Here is a 14792-nt window from a genome sequence, read left to right on the forward strand (position 1 = left end):
TACAGTGCCTGGGATCGAACAGGGGTGAACCACATGCCAGATAAATGCCTTACACCCTTTCCGACCCGGGGAGGGAGAAAGTTTGGATTATTCTTACGGCAACAGTCTTCAGTCGTTTGGACAAAGAACTAGAGAAGTCAACCAGAAGATGGAACATTGAAAACTAGGATGACCACCTCTAGGTGATAAGGATTAGAGGACCGTGAGAAGGGACATGGCTCATGACAGGGCGCCGCAAAGTCTTCTTCTTGGTGTTGAGACTCACTTAGAGTACAGACGGGTGGGCTGGGGTACACCCTTCTTCTCCATCACCCATCTTCACTATTTGCCTTCTGTACAGCCCCCCACCCCTGTTCCAACCACTTAGAAATGTCGCCGAGAATATTTGATGGAAAGTTAACACACACCATATTCTAGCCTTATTTCTGAGCGGCAAATGTTTATGGTCTTTGAGTGGAAGGCTTTTAGTTTTAAAACACTCAGAGCAGGGGCCAGAGGGCTAGTACAAGGGCTAAGATACTCAACCGTAATCTGCCTCTGCCCACCCCACCCCCCACCACCACCACATGTGGTCTCCAGACCACTGTTGGGTTTGGCCCCAAAACAAACAAAAATAGGAAATAAAAAACTTTAGTCACTTTCTTATTCTATTTCTTTTGATGATAGAGGTATCTTGCCTATCAAGAAATTCATTTTTAAATATAATCCTCCCTCCCTCCCCCTTTGCATTAACAATGTATAATCACTATAGAAAATTTGGAGTGTTTTTTAAAAGCACACATTTTAAAATTAAAATAAATGACCATTTCTGGATGATGAGATTACAGCAAGTGTGCATGTGCGCATGTGCACGTAATCTGCACATACACTACACTCTTACCAGGTAGGCTTTTGGGGGGACCACACCCAGCAGTGCTCAGGGGTTATTCCTGGTTCTGCACTGTTAGTGGTGCTCAGGGGATCATATGGGATGTCCCATGGATTGAACCCAGGTCGGTGTGTGCACGGCAAATGCCCTACCCACTGTATCATTGCTCCGCCCCTACACAGGTAGTGATTCCATGCTGATACATGTAGACTCAGAGAGATGCTTAGATAGCGGCAGTTCGAATGACATAGTGTTATGACTTCCCCAAAGAGTAGCTCTTAGAACCCAAACATACTCATACATAATAATTCCATTCCTAGAAGATCTAATGCATATTAAAACTACATACAATTATTTTGTATTTATAATAAAGGCAGAGTTAAGTTCTTGTTTCTGCTAGGCTGCAAGATGGCCGTCCATTGGGACTTTTGGAAATGAGTCAAGATGATGTCTCTCTGTCCCTCACTTCACAAATTCAGGCATCACCTTGTGGTACAGCAATTGATTTTGTTTTTTGGGGAGCCATGTCTGGCTGTCTTTGAGGCTTACTCCTGACTCTGTGCTCAGGGATCATTCCTGGTGGTGCTCAGGGGACCATAAGGGATGCCGGAACTTGAGGCCCAGAGCTGTACTCAAGGCAAAAAGAGCCTTAACCCCTGTACTATCTCTCCAGCTGTGTACATAAGGGTTTTTTGGAGGAGGTGGGAGAGGAGAGAGCATTGCGGGAACCACACCTAGTGGTGCTCTGCACTCAGGGATCACTCAGGGATCATATGGTGCTTGGGACTATAAGGGGTGTCAGGGATGGAGCTTGTGTTGGCCATGTGCAAGGCAAACACCCTACCTGCTCTGGCCACTGTATCAGTTTCTGAGCCTGCCCCCTAGTGGTGCCCACCTCACACAGTCTTCAGTTGCTCTCCATGGCGCTCACACCCCTTGTTTCCAAAAGTTTATAGTAGGTTCTATAATATTCTACTTAAGTTTGTTCCTCAATAGGAGAGGAATGAGAGTATTTTCATCATTATAAAGGATAATTCACATTTTTTTTAAATTTCTTTTTTGCTCCTGCTGGTATGGAGAAACCCTTGCAGTTTTTCTTTATTTTGTGGACTTTTTTTTTTTTGCTTTTGAGGTCACATACAGCAATGCACAGGGGTTATTCCTGGCTCTGCACTCAGGAATTACTCTTGGTGGTGCTCGGAAGACCATATGGGATGCTGGGAATCAAACCTGGGTCAGCCGCGTGCAAGGCAAATGCCCTATCCGCTGTGCTATTGCTCCAGCCCTATTTTGTGGTCTCTTCAGCTTTGTGCCCTTAATATGCTCTCCTAGTAGATTATCCTATGTCTTATAAATACTTTACTCTTCCTTTTATGATAGGTTTGCCATTTCTTTCCATTTAAGTGTCAGGAATGACGTTTCCACAGGGTGAATCAGCTTTGTCTCAATGCTGTACACCTGTTACTTTTGGTGGTGAAGGGACATTTGATTCTTTTTAAATTGTAGCTTAGCATGATTGTATTAACTTTCATGGTTTTAGAAGAAACAAAATTACAGCTCTCTCACCCCAACCAAAGTGCCCAAGACCCTCCACCACCAGCCCGCCCACTCCTTCCTGCCCTTTCCCTCACTGCCGGGTAACGGCAATCTTATGCGACAAAGCTGAGCATCGGAGGTTGTCCTTTCCCTCGTTTGTTTTCTCTACCTCAGATGAGTGACTTATTTCAAGATTGCTTTACTTTGAGTTTGCTTTCATGATTAGATGGTTTGTTAGCTTCCCCAATGTCCTTGCTTGCTTGCAGTGTGGGACACACACCCACCAGTGCTCTGAGATTACTCCTGCCTCTGTGCTTAGGGATCATGGGTGGCATTGCAGGGGTCCCAGTCAGCTCTGAGCCAGGCAAGTGCCTTAACCCTGTACTCTCTCCAGCCCCATCTTTTTAGTTCAGTTTCTTTTAAATAATTTTTATCTTTGAATGTACCATACATGTGTGCATAGTACATATTCCAGGTAAAAAGATTCTCTCCTAGTGCAGTCACACCATCAAATCTTTTTTTTCCCGCTTTTTTGGGTCACACCTGGTGATGCACAGGGGTTATTCCTGGCTCATGCACTCAGGAATTACTCCCGGCAGTGCTCGGGGGACCATATGGGATGCTAGGAATCAAACCAAGTCAGCCGCGTGCAAGGCAAATGCCCTACCTGCTGTGCTATTGCTCCAACCCCCACACCATCAAATCTTTGGTTTTGCTTGCTTCTCCCAGCACCCTCCCCCATCCTTCTTCCCTCCTCCACCCCCCAGATACACTTGGACAGTTTTTCAAATGCAAGGCAGATTTCCTTTTAAAATTATCTGTCACCCACTACCCTGCCTTGCCCGGCTCTCTGATAACTCAGTTTCTCTGCAGTCGGTGTTCTGCAGTTACTGGTTTCCTAGTTAGTTTTTTTTTTTTTATTCAGAGCTTCTTCATGCATGAAGCAAAACTGAATTTTTACTGGTCATCATGTGCTATGTATAGTGCCCATTGTGTTACTCATTTTTGTTTTGGCTTTGCGGTCACATCCAGGGGGCTCAGGGCTTACTCCTGGCCCTGCACTTAGGGGGTCAGTCCTGACTGGCTTAGGGGACCCTATGATGGGGTATCGGAGATTAAACCTGGGTCAGCTGCATGCAAGGCAAACTCCTTACCTGCTATACTGCCATTCTGACATTAGACTCGCCTGCTTTTATAGCCCCATTCTCTCTCTTTGTAAAAACACACCAAATTTAAATTACATGCACACACCCCACACACTGGTCACATTTGAATTCAGATCAAGGTCTTATTTCATCTTATGCATGGTCAAGGAATTCTTAGCTGAATGTTAGCGGATGTCGCAGAGTTCATAATCCACTAGGAAAGAGGGCTCATTTTTCCTTTGGAAACTTTTTATAATCAAATTGATATCAAAATCAAGCAAGTTTCCTGCTCAGACCCAAAGTGTTTTGGTTTGGTTTCAAATTGTGTTTCGGGGAACCTGGTGATAATACATCCTGGTTCCACCCCCAGTGCCAAATGGCTCCCCACCCATTGCTGAGCCCCCCCGGCCCTACCATGTTTGGCCTCAGAGTCCCCAAGCACCACTGGGGTGGTCCAGATTATCCCCAGCCCTCCAGAAGAATACCACATCCTCAGACCACTGCATTGAACTGGCCTATTTGGCTGAGAATTGCTACTGGGGAAGCCCCTCCCCACCAAATTGGGTTTCATTTATTTAAGTATAATTTACATCTAGTTAAATTCGCCCTTTTTTACTATAGAGCCTGCAGTGTGGGTTTAATTTGCATGTCTTTTGTTATAAACATGATGTGTTATTTTTATAATCACAAGAAGGGAAATTTTAAAACCCTCAACTGCAATGAATAAAACTTTTAAATAAGTCTAGTCAATTGTGCATTCTTATTTCTTTCAACCTCAGCAAATTTCATCCTTTGGCAGATTTGGAGCACCTAGAGCAATACAGAATGATTTTTTTCAAATGTATTCTTGCCAGTTTGGGAGCAGCATGCTAAGACAAATTGACTGTCAGGATGGAAAAGCTTAACTGGGAAGGCACATTTATTGAATAATTGAAAGGAAGAGGAAATGCATTACCGATTAGCCACAAAAATGCACGACGCCTAATCTGCACCTCAAGAGACTTATATAAATGGGGATTGTAAAACAGTTCTTCCCAGACTTCCAAGTGGTTACTCCCTTATTCCTAGGCTACCATACCAGATGAATGGATGTCCACTTTCAGATTTAGCTGGATGTGGTGTTGGAGCCATGCTTTCTAACCCAGTCTGATTTTGCCTCAGTGTTTTTACTGGATCCAGTCTCATCTTTACCTGCTTTGGGTTTTTATTTAATTTAATTTTTTTTTTTTTGCTTCTAAGTGGGCAGCATTGCATAAACTTGAGAAAGTCAGATTAGGTGGTGGCAGATTTAGAGCTCGAACTCAAGTTGTCTGATTCATGAAGCAACCAAATGACCTTCCAACCAGCCAGCGTTCAGCCAGCGTTCTCTCTGCGTTTATTTCCCCACTCATGGGAGGGGTCACATGAGATGCTTGCTATGCCCAGCACAGTCCAGGCCTCAGCCCTGAGTTTGAAATTGAATGAGATAGAAAGCCTGTGTGTATTATTCCTCACCATTCCTACCTAGGTAGCAAAGTGCTAAAGGGAATAAAAATTTGTTCCTCTCTCTGGCATAATCAAAACACGTTCCTGTTTCAAGAGCCTAACAATCCTCAATTAGCTGTCAGAGGGAATCTGTTTCCACACGCAGAGCTGCTGAGGAAGCCCGTGCTTGGTCCTGTTAGGATTTCTGGGTGGTTAGTGCCCTCTGCCCTGGACCTGATAACAAGCTTTCCTGTGAGGCGGCAGTGAGTGAGCTCTGGCTGCTCCCTGCATGGGAGCTCTTGGAAGTGCTAGAACAAACCTTGGGCCAGAGTCCCGCATGGGGCAGTCTTCGGGCTGAATGGGGTCTGCTCACATCTCTAACCATGCCATTCTCACAGCCTCCAGCTAGAAATGAAGGTTGCAGCAACTTGTGGGAGTCTGTTTCTAGCCCAGCCAGTCATTCCCTGGAGGGCTGGCAGGACAGTGCTGGGAGACTGTGTTCCCAGTGGCCTGGGGAGATGTGACAAGTTCGGGTCCATTTAGCCTAAAGGCAGCAAAAAGAACTCTGCCCCGGGGAAGAAGGGCCTGCTTTGGGGTGAATATGAGGGAAAGAAAGTGTCTTAATGCACCCAAGAGGACCAGTGAGAAGAGACTTGGTCCAAGTCGCCTGAAACCCCTTTGTGGCAGAGGCTGCAGAGATCTGTTCTCTTCCTATTCTGAGCAAAAAGTAAAGGATGGATCCTTTAGTGCCCCAAATGTGGGCAAGCCAGTGCCGCTATTTGCTTCTCTCCTGGCCCAGGACTCTCGGACAGAGCTCTGCAGGATCTGATTTAGGTCAGATCATAAAATTTTATGTTACAAGTTACATCCAGTGGCTGGAGCCATAGCAGAGCGGGTAGGGCGTTTGCCTTGCACACGGCCAACCTGGGTTCGATTCCCAGCATCCCATATGGTCCCCTGAGCACCACCAGGAGTAATTCTTGAGTGCAGAGCCAGGAGTAACTACCCCTGTGCGTTGTCCACAGACAATGAGGAGAGGAGCCTTGGTGCTGGGTGGGCTGGTTCTGGGCTCTCCCGCCTCTCATACTTAGTCTCTCTGCTGTGCTTTTTGTCTTGGCCCAAAAAAGAAACTCAAAAAGAGGGGGAAAAAAAAAGTTATGTCCAAAAATTTGGTTCTAAGTCTGTGTCTTTTGACCTTTGGAGATGAGCCTGTCTCTTTCAGTGCATGCAGGAGCATCCATTTGCTACTTGCAGGGAGGACTTCCCTTCTGTTTTCCACTCAGGCTGATGGCAGAGCCCACCCTTGCCCTCAGGTGGGGGTGGGGGTGGGGTGGGGTGGGGGGTCTTTTCAAAGCTCTTGCCTGTGGAGTTGACAGTATATTTGATCTCAGTCAGGTTTGCACCTTTGATCTTAGGTGCTATTGAGCTTTAGGAGTCTGAACTTTTGACAGGAAGTTTGGCACTTGCTTAACAAAAAAAAAAAAAAAAGGAAAGAAAGAAAAGACTTGTCTAAATGTCAAGTATGTCTCTGTCAGTCAGAATGGAAAGGGAGCCGGGAGGGAGGCGACCCAGAAGAAACATCTGTGTGGCGTGTGCAGTTAAATTACATGAGCTTCATTTACTGTTTGGAGAGGGGGGTGGGAATCAACTCGTCCGCTACTGGTTTATGAGATACATATATATATATATATATTATTTTTTAAATGAATCACTGTGAGATAGTTACAGGTTTACGAACTTTCTTGATGACGTTTCAGTCATACGATGATCGAATACTGCTTTCTTAAGTTACTGCTCCAGAAAAGACTTCGTGCAGGCTGAGGGAAGGTTTATTGGCAGGCGGCTTTCTGGACCTCATCTCGGCAGTTCTCCCTTCTCCCCCAGGGCTGGGGTGCTTGAGGGGTACCGCTGCCAGCCCCGTCCTGCGCCCGTGGCCCCATCCATTCGCATCATCCACAGGCCCCACCTGTGCAGAGGAGCCTTGGTGCTGGGTGGGCCGGTTCTGGGCTCTCCCGCCTCTCGTACTTAGTCTCTCTCCTGTGCTTTTTGTCTCGGCCTTGCCACAGACCCGGAGCTAGGCGTTGGCACCCCACCCGCACATGACAGCCAGGATGCGGGGCCCATCGTCCCCAAGATATCAGGTCTAGAGAGAAGCCAAGAGAGGAGCGAGGACTGTTGCAAGGAGCCCATCTTGGAGGCGTCCGTGCTGAAGGAGCCCTGTGCTCAGGTCCCACCGCCGCTCGCCCTGCCTCCTGCAGAGCCCCAGCCTCGAGCACCAGCGCCGTCACTAGACCCCGGCTTGGTGCCACGCCCCGAGGCCCCGGCACAGCCTCCGAGACCCAGCACCCAGACGCCCCAGGGCCCCGCCGAGCCCCAGCTGCAGCCAGCCCCACAGCCGCCCGTGCAGCGCGCCCCCCGGCCGCACTCCCCCACACAGCTGCTGCACCCAGGCCTCCCACCCGTGCCGGCGCACCCCCCAGGCCCCGGCCTCGCCCAGCCTCTGTCCGCCTACAACAGCAGCAGCCTGAGCCTCAACAGCCTGAGGTGAGCAGCCTCCTGAACCCGGGATGGGGGGGGGGGGCGGATTAGGGGTGGAGGTGGGGGGGACAGTCGGGAGCCGAGGGGAGCAAATCAGGGACAGGCCGCCCAGGCGACTCAAAGGAGGACAGGCTGGAGAGTGAGAATGTTCCTTGCAAGGAACTGGAAGCCTAGAGCATCTCCGGAGAGAGGGAGTCCGGAAGCAGTGTGAGGGCCAAGTTGGGGTCTCACAGAGGAGGGAAAGATGGGGGAGAGGGGCAGAGCCCACAGAAAGCAGGAGGAGGGAAGCGCGTGGGGCAGGCGGAGCGAGGGGTCAGGGCTTGAGGGGTACCCATGGCACAGCCTGGGGGTTATGGCTTCATTGAGTCAACTGGGGACGCCCTGCGAGGGGGTATTGCAGAGAAGAGAGGGCGCATGGCTCAGCCCTGTCCTCCCCAGGCTGCCCAGGGCCCACCTCAGCCCCTCCTATCCTGGGACTTGGAGCCAGTCGCACCCTCGGCCTTCCGCATCAGGCAGCCCACACAGAGCGGGGAGCCCAGGGACGGGCAGTGTGGCCACCAGGACGTGCCGAGTCCCTGAGTTCAGGGCACAGTGACACAGGCATAGATGGTGCGGGGTCTTGCCTCGGTGATGGTGGGTCAGAGAGCAGTGGGTGAGGTGCACTGTGGGCTGGGACGGGGAGGAAGCGCTTTGCTCACTCACTCTCTCTCTTTCTCTCTCTCTCATCCCACAGCAGCAGCAGAAGCAGCACTCCGGCCAAGACTCAGCCTGCCCCACCCCACATCTCGCACCACCCCGCCGCCTCCCCGTTTCCCCTGTCCCTGCCCAACCACAGCCCCCTGCACAGCTTCACACCCACCCTCCAGGCCCCCGCACACGCACATCACCCCAATATGTTTGCCCCTCCCACTGCTCTGCCTCCTCCACCACCGCTGACATCAGGGAGTCTGCAGGTCCCTGGGCACCCCGCCGGGAGCACTTACTCAGGTAGGACGGGGCCCCACGCGCCAGCAATGCCCGCCCCCTCCCACTGCAACGCCCCTTACTTGGGATTAATTTTATGATGGATGTCCCTTTATGACATGTGCTCTTCCTCCTCCATTCTCTGTGGGCCACGTGTCAGCAAGTAAATGGACCAGCTCCCGTACAAACCCCGTCCAGCCCCAGGGAAGGGCACTACCCAGAGAGTACTCGAGTTTGACGCCTACGTCTTCCCTGCTGCTGGGCACTGCACAGATCCTGTGTGCTGGCCCTCGGCACTCCCCCATGACCAAAGTCCCATGGGGCGGGCAGTGACTGTTTCATTCTGCAATCTTAAGTTTCTTACTTGCTGGGGCCTTCTCAGAGAAAGATGGACACTTATTTCAGTGCACCTGAGAACTTAGTGTAGCACTAGGTGACTCCTGGCCATGTTCTCCCACAGGTATCGTAGGAAAGCGGAGATTTGTTTACCAGTGAAGAGCCTGCGAGTTCTGCCACTTTAACATTTAGTTATCAGGCCATTCTCTGTTCTGAGTCTTCTGATTCCCAGGGCAGACCCAAGCATAGTAATATTGTCAGAGAGAGAGAGAGAGAGAGAGAGAGAGAGAGAGGAGAGAGAGAGAACGAACAGCTGCTAGAGCACTTCCCTTGTAGATGGCCAGCCTGGGTTCTGTGTGTGGCACCTCAGATGGTCCCCTGAGCCCTGCCAAGAGTGATCCCTGAGCGCAGAGCCAAGAATGAGCCCTGAGTGTAGCTGGGCATGGCCCAGGTACCCCACCCCATTAAAAAGACAGATGGGGAAACTGAGACAGCTGGGTGATTCTCAGGCCCAGCATCACTAAATGACAGGGCCAAACATGAACCTCAAGCCCAGGGCCTGGCTGGTTGGCTTACCTCATTCCGAAACTGCCTGGGCCTTGCAGTTCAGTGGGGTGACTCAGCTGCACCCCTGGGAGCCCCAGCTCTTTCCTGTGTCCCTCTCCCCCATTCTGAGGAGGCAAGGAAGCGGCTATCCCCAGAAAAAGTGTCACTCTCTCTCCTTTCTCTTCCAGAGCAAGACATCCTGCGGCAGGAACTGAACACCCGCTTCTTGGCCTCTCAGAGTGCTGACCGGGGGGCTTCCCTGGGCCCCCCACCTTACCTGCGGACCGAGTTCCACCAGCACCAGCACCAGCACCAGCACACGCACCAGCACACACACCAGCACACCTTCACGCCGTTTCCCCACGCCATCCCACCCACCGCCATCATGCCGACGCCAGCACCTCCCATGGTGCGTACCCCAGGCAGAAATGTGAGGATAAGTAGAGCACGACTTTTTTTTATGCAGCCGGGGGAGGGGCGGGGGGGCGGGCTCTCGGGTACAGGAGAGTGGATGGAGAGTGTCCTGGGTGGGGGCGGGGGGGCTCCACTGGTCTTGAATAGGGGGAAGGGAAAAGATGCCCCTTGAGGCAGTACTGAGTCAGGGTCTGAGGTAGGAACTGGTCCTGGACAGTTGTGTGGGGAGTTTTCTTCTAGATGCTAGCAGAAGAGTATGGTCAGTCTCAGAATGAGGGAGCTGTGTTTCCGCAGACACCCTGAGAGGACCCGGTCTCTGAGCCTGGCACTAAGTTAACAAGTCGAGGCTCACAGAGAAGAGGAGACGCCCAGAGCTCTGCTGACTGGCCTGCTCCTCTAGGACAGGCCTCCACGCCCCCCCACACCCTCTCCTGTGGAGGTGTCTGTTTCGTGTTTCTCAGACAGAGCCCCTTGGAGAGCAGGCCTTGTCATGAGAGGCCAGGAAGCCCAGGGACAGAGCGCTGCTCTTGGGCTTGGTGGGGACTCGACGTGCCAGAAAATCATTGAGGGTTTCTTTCTTCCTTGGGACCTGTGGGGACAGGGGCAGATGAATACCTGGCTGAGTAGGAAAGTGGTACTTGATGTTTGAGGAAATACTTGATTTTAAGACCATTACCAGAGACTGGGCAAATAGATTTGAATTTTAGGATTTTAAGAGGAATCCTATGGGTTAAGCTTAATTTAGTGGGGCAGGAGGTGTTTGGGGCCATACCCCCCATGGTACTCAGGCTTACTCCTGGCCTCGTGCTCAGGGGTCATTCCCAGTGGTGTTTGGGGGCCATATGTGGTACAGGGATCAAACCAGGATTGGCAGTGTGCAAGGCGAGTACTTTAACATGACCCTGTATTACCTCCCAGGCTCACAACTTCATATTTTAACACATCTTTAAGTTTTAAAGTTTAGTGTATAAACTTAATTTTAGAAGAGTATTAGGGATGATGGTTTGGGACCAGCTTTTTTTTCCCATAGCAAATCTTTCAGCTTTTTTTTCTAAATGAACAAAATGTCTCCATGGGTATACCCTTTAATGGGCCTGTTATTTTGGGAAAGAGTTCTTTTTTGCTTATCTGAGTGAGTTGTTTCACAGATACATTGTCAGAGGGGAGTTCACACCCCAGGATAATGACATTATATAGAAGAAACAATGGTAGATACTCATGGAAGTTCCAGAGAATGGATTTTCATCCTGGCCCACAGTATTTTGTGCTGGGGCAAAGAGCCAAAAAGAAGCTAAAAGGGAGGGAATTCTCTGGATGTGCCAGACCAAATGCTCACTTTGCTCTGATTTATCTAAATAATTGTCTCTTCAATTTAGCTGTTTGGTTTGAACTAGTTTCAAAATAGAGAGTAGAAAGCAAAATAATAATAACAATAATAGTAGTAATAATAATAATAACAACTACGGTGTGACCAGGACCTAGAGGCCCCTTCTGGGTTTTCACCTTCATTGGCCATTTCTGCTTGCTCTCTTGTCAGTGACTCAGGCACTCAGGAGAGTTTCATGTCCAGTCAGCTAGTGGAGTCTGGTTAGAGCGTAGTGACAGACATTGGCTCAAGGCCTTCTCCACAAAAGCAGTGAACAACAATGTAGATTCTCGAAGTAACTAGCTTTTGCTTTGATCCCTTTACAGTTTGACAAATACCCTACCAAAGTTGACCCCTTCTACCGGCACAGTGTGAGTCTTCTTCCCGTACGCCATGCTTGCCGTGACCGCTTTCCGTGTTGTGCTCTTGCCACAAGACTGGCAGCCTTCCCTAATCATCTCTGCAAGAATTCCCATGGCTCCTCGTCACTTCGGATGCTTGCTTTTGTGACTTTTGCTTTTGGTAAAGATGCAGTATCATCTCCTGAATCAAAAGATTAGAAGCACTCTCTTGCAAGGCTTTAAAACAAAGAAGCCAGACCTCTATCCCGCACGGGGTTGTCTACCGTTGGATAGTTTTGAGGTACTCCGAAATCCCAGGATTTCACTCTGCCTTCATTCCAGATGTTATTAACACAAAATGCCTGGAATTCAACCTCAGTGACTTCCTCCCGGTAGAAGGTCCCTGAACTTTCTGACTCAGAGTTTTTAAAAATAAGAATCAGAGTTGATTTCTCTGGACTGAATGTAGACCCTCTTCCATCTGGCTAAGTACCATTCTCCCGAGCTTGTCACAATTGAAAATAAAAATATAAAACTAAAATATTTTAAATGTGAATCAGTATTTTTTTTCCTCCTTAGACTATTTAAAAGATACTTGCTTGGTACAATTTTAAAAAATTGTTCTGGAATATAAATTAGTACCAGCCAAACTGTCTATGTTCAGTGACTTACATCCGGTTTGTTATCCCACAAAGGCCTTGAACAACCTTACCATGATGTTTTGATTATGGAGTGAATACTGCATCGCTTTTACCTGAACATTTTGCAAGTTTCTTTTCTTAGTGGTTTATTTCTTTTATTGAAACCAGAAAGAAGGAAGATTGACAATTGCTTGTAGTCATGTTGATTCAATCTGCTTAACATTCTCGCTTTGATTTTTGGATGGTATTATCTTGTCACTGGAACTGCTACTTATTAGATCTACAAAGCCTGGGAATTCACTCTTGCTTTGAACCAGAGAAGCAGATACTGCATTAGAGCTGAGTGTAGCCAAGAAGTCAGGACCAGAAGATATTAGAAATCAATAGAAAATTACTCACTCGAGAGATAGTCAGAACTACCAGGCCTCTGAGAAGGATGAGGAAAGTGAGTAGCACCACATTGCCCCTCAGTACTGATCAGAAGGTACTATTCAGATGGAGGTGCAAGGTCCAAGGGGCCTGTGGGTTTCCCCGGACTGTGTCAAATGAAGGATGCCCAACCTAACACTCACTGAATACCTGCCCTTTTCCTCTGTCTTCCTGATTTTAAATCTCAACCTGAGAGAAAGTGAGGTGGTGTTAACAGGTGTCTCAAGGTTACTGTAAACAAATGCATTCCCATTTTGTATGCATTCGTACAGTAAGTGCTCGGAGGCCTGGATTTGGGGAAGATTTATGTTTCATCCCTCAGGTGCTTCAGATTTTCATTCCAGAGGGGAGTAGTCAGCTAGTACTCTAAGAGGGCCAGCAGTGAAATAAAGCAAAAGGAAAATAGTGAGAACATCCAGATTTTTTTAGAACATCATAAAAGGAAAAACGCCCACCTAGAGGCAGAGTAATAGAAACTTTAGTGTGGTTTAGTATGGCATGTATTTCATTACTCTGCTTCATACAGTGTGCAGTGGGAGAGTTACTTCAGATTATTAGTTATAGCAGATAATAGGCGAAGGCCTTGGTCTCCCCTGCTTTGGGATTAGAATGTTATAAGGGGAATTAAGATGCAATGCACTCAAGTATCTAAAACACAATTTTAGACTTAAAAGGAGTTTTAAATGAGGGCACTTGGCTTGCAATCACTGTTTAAGTGGATTTAGTTCAATATCAATTAGTCTGACAAACTTTGCTGCATCATTGAAGGGAGCAAAATGAAATAAAGACCAACAGCATAAGTACGTGCTCGGAAAACAGACGGGATTGTGCAATGTGGGTTTCAGGCATTATCAAGAACTAGCTCACAGAAATGCCTCCCTGGGAAGAGCTTGAATTAGCTTCAATTTTGACACATCATGTAACCTTAAAGTGGGTTGGGGGTCGGGGTGGCTCACAGACCTACCTGGCTTTGGGACACAGTGAGTGGACCCAGATGAGTAGAATCTGAAAAGCACTGGCTTTTCAGAAGGAGGTTAAGACGTGTTTGCATTGTTTCAGTACTGGTGGAGATGTCTTCCCTCTGCAGTTTCCTATATGAACTATTGATTCAAGGAAATTGATACTCTTAATTCAGAATCATTTCTCCTGGCATTCAGGGGTACAAACTGACATATCAGTTTGAACATATCACTTAGGACAGCCTGTGCAGCCCACAGTGAGCTTGTCCATCTTCAAGAAAAGGGTGGCTCCATCAGAAGTACATGTGGAGTCATTTTACCCTTCCATAAATATGTCATTGTTTTAGACGAGACCATTAAATTGTCCTTTGGAACTGCCACTTCTAGAACAACCTAATGAAGCAAGGATTGTGAATATTTTCTCATTTTCTCGAACTATTAAAAATCTAAAAGTACTAATTGAGTTTTAATGGTATAAAATCCTGGAACTCATAAAGACTTGCTTCTTTTTCTTTCTTTTTCTCTTTTTTTTTCTTTTTCTAATTAACTTGTAATTTTCTGGGCATCTTCCTAGCTCAGCACCCCTCCTGTTTTTGATATGCATTAAAATCTTCAACCATTCAGGGCTTCTATCTGATTTAACAATTAATAATTAGAAAAGCTCCCGTTCTAAATGTCCTCATCTGGGACATCATTTGTTGGCTGATTGATTCTGAACTACTTTTAACTTTTTAAGTTAAACATTCATGGCACATCTGTGTGATCATTCCATCATGGCTTCTTGACTAATAGCATCAAACTGAGATTACCCGGCTTGCTAATGTTGATGTCTTTCTATGGGAAGGGAATTTGAGTATATCATTTGCCTCCTACTAAACTCTTGTTTTCCCTCTCCATCTCTGGCCACAGCTCTTCCATTCCTATCCTCCTGCAGTATCGGGCATCCCCCCTATGATTCCACCCACTGGCCCCTTTGGTTCACTACAAGGAGCATTTCAGCCCAAGGTAAGAAACTTTACAGTAAACACACAGGCATACTTAGGAGGGACCTCAGGCTAGACTTGCAGGGGGTGGTTCTGCATCTTCCGCCTGCCAGTGGCTGATCTTTCAGATTGAAAGTGACCACCATTGGGATTAGTCTGGATAAGTTTTTTTCTAGTCCCATATCATTTTAAGTCTCAGCGATAAGTTGTGTAAATATATATATATACATACATATATATATAATCTTCCAACCAATAGTGTA

At 47.9% G+C, this 14792-nt stretch overlaps 1 protein-coding gene across 6 annotated transcripts in view; it reads left to right on the forward strand.

Moving 5' to 3' along the window:
- Positions 1 to 14792, forward strand: part of AUTS2 (activator of transcription and developmental regulator AUTS2) — a 1241040-nt gene that overhangs the window by 1207658 nt on the left and 18590 nt on the right. For 3 of the 6 annotated variants that reach the window (XM_056137725.1, XM_056137728.1, XM_056137730.1), the window contains 5 exons: positions 7080 to 7557; positions 8285 to 8538; positions 9585 to 9826; positions 11503 to 11547; positions 14456 to 14551. In XM_056137725.1, the coding sequence (XP_055993700.1) occupies positions 7080 to 7557; positions 8285 to 8538; positions 9585 to 9826; positions 11503 to 11547; positions 14456 to 14551 (1115 nt within the window). The remainder of the gene's footprint in view (positions 1 to 7079; positions 7558 to 8284; positions 8539 to 9584; positions 9827 to 11502; positions 11548 to 14455; positions 14552 to 14792) is intronic. The other 3 variants (XM_056137727.1, XM_056137729.1, XM_056137726.1) reach the window with 2 other exon arrangements.

This window comes from Sorex fumeus, unplaced genomic scaffold (assembly GCF_029834395.1).
Source record: "Sorex fumeus unplaced genomic scaffold, SorFum_2.1 ptg000126l, whole genome shotgun sequence".
In the NCBI taxonomy this organism is placed as follows: Eukaryota; Metazoa; Chordata; class Mammalia; order Eulipotyphla; family Soricidae; genus Sorex; species Sorex fumeus.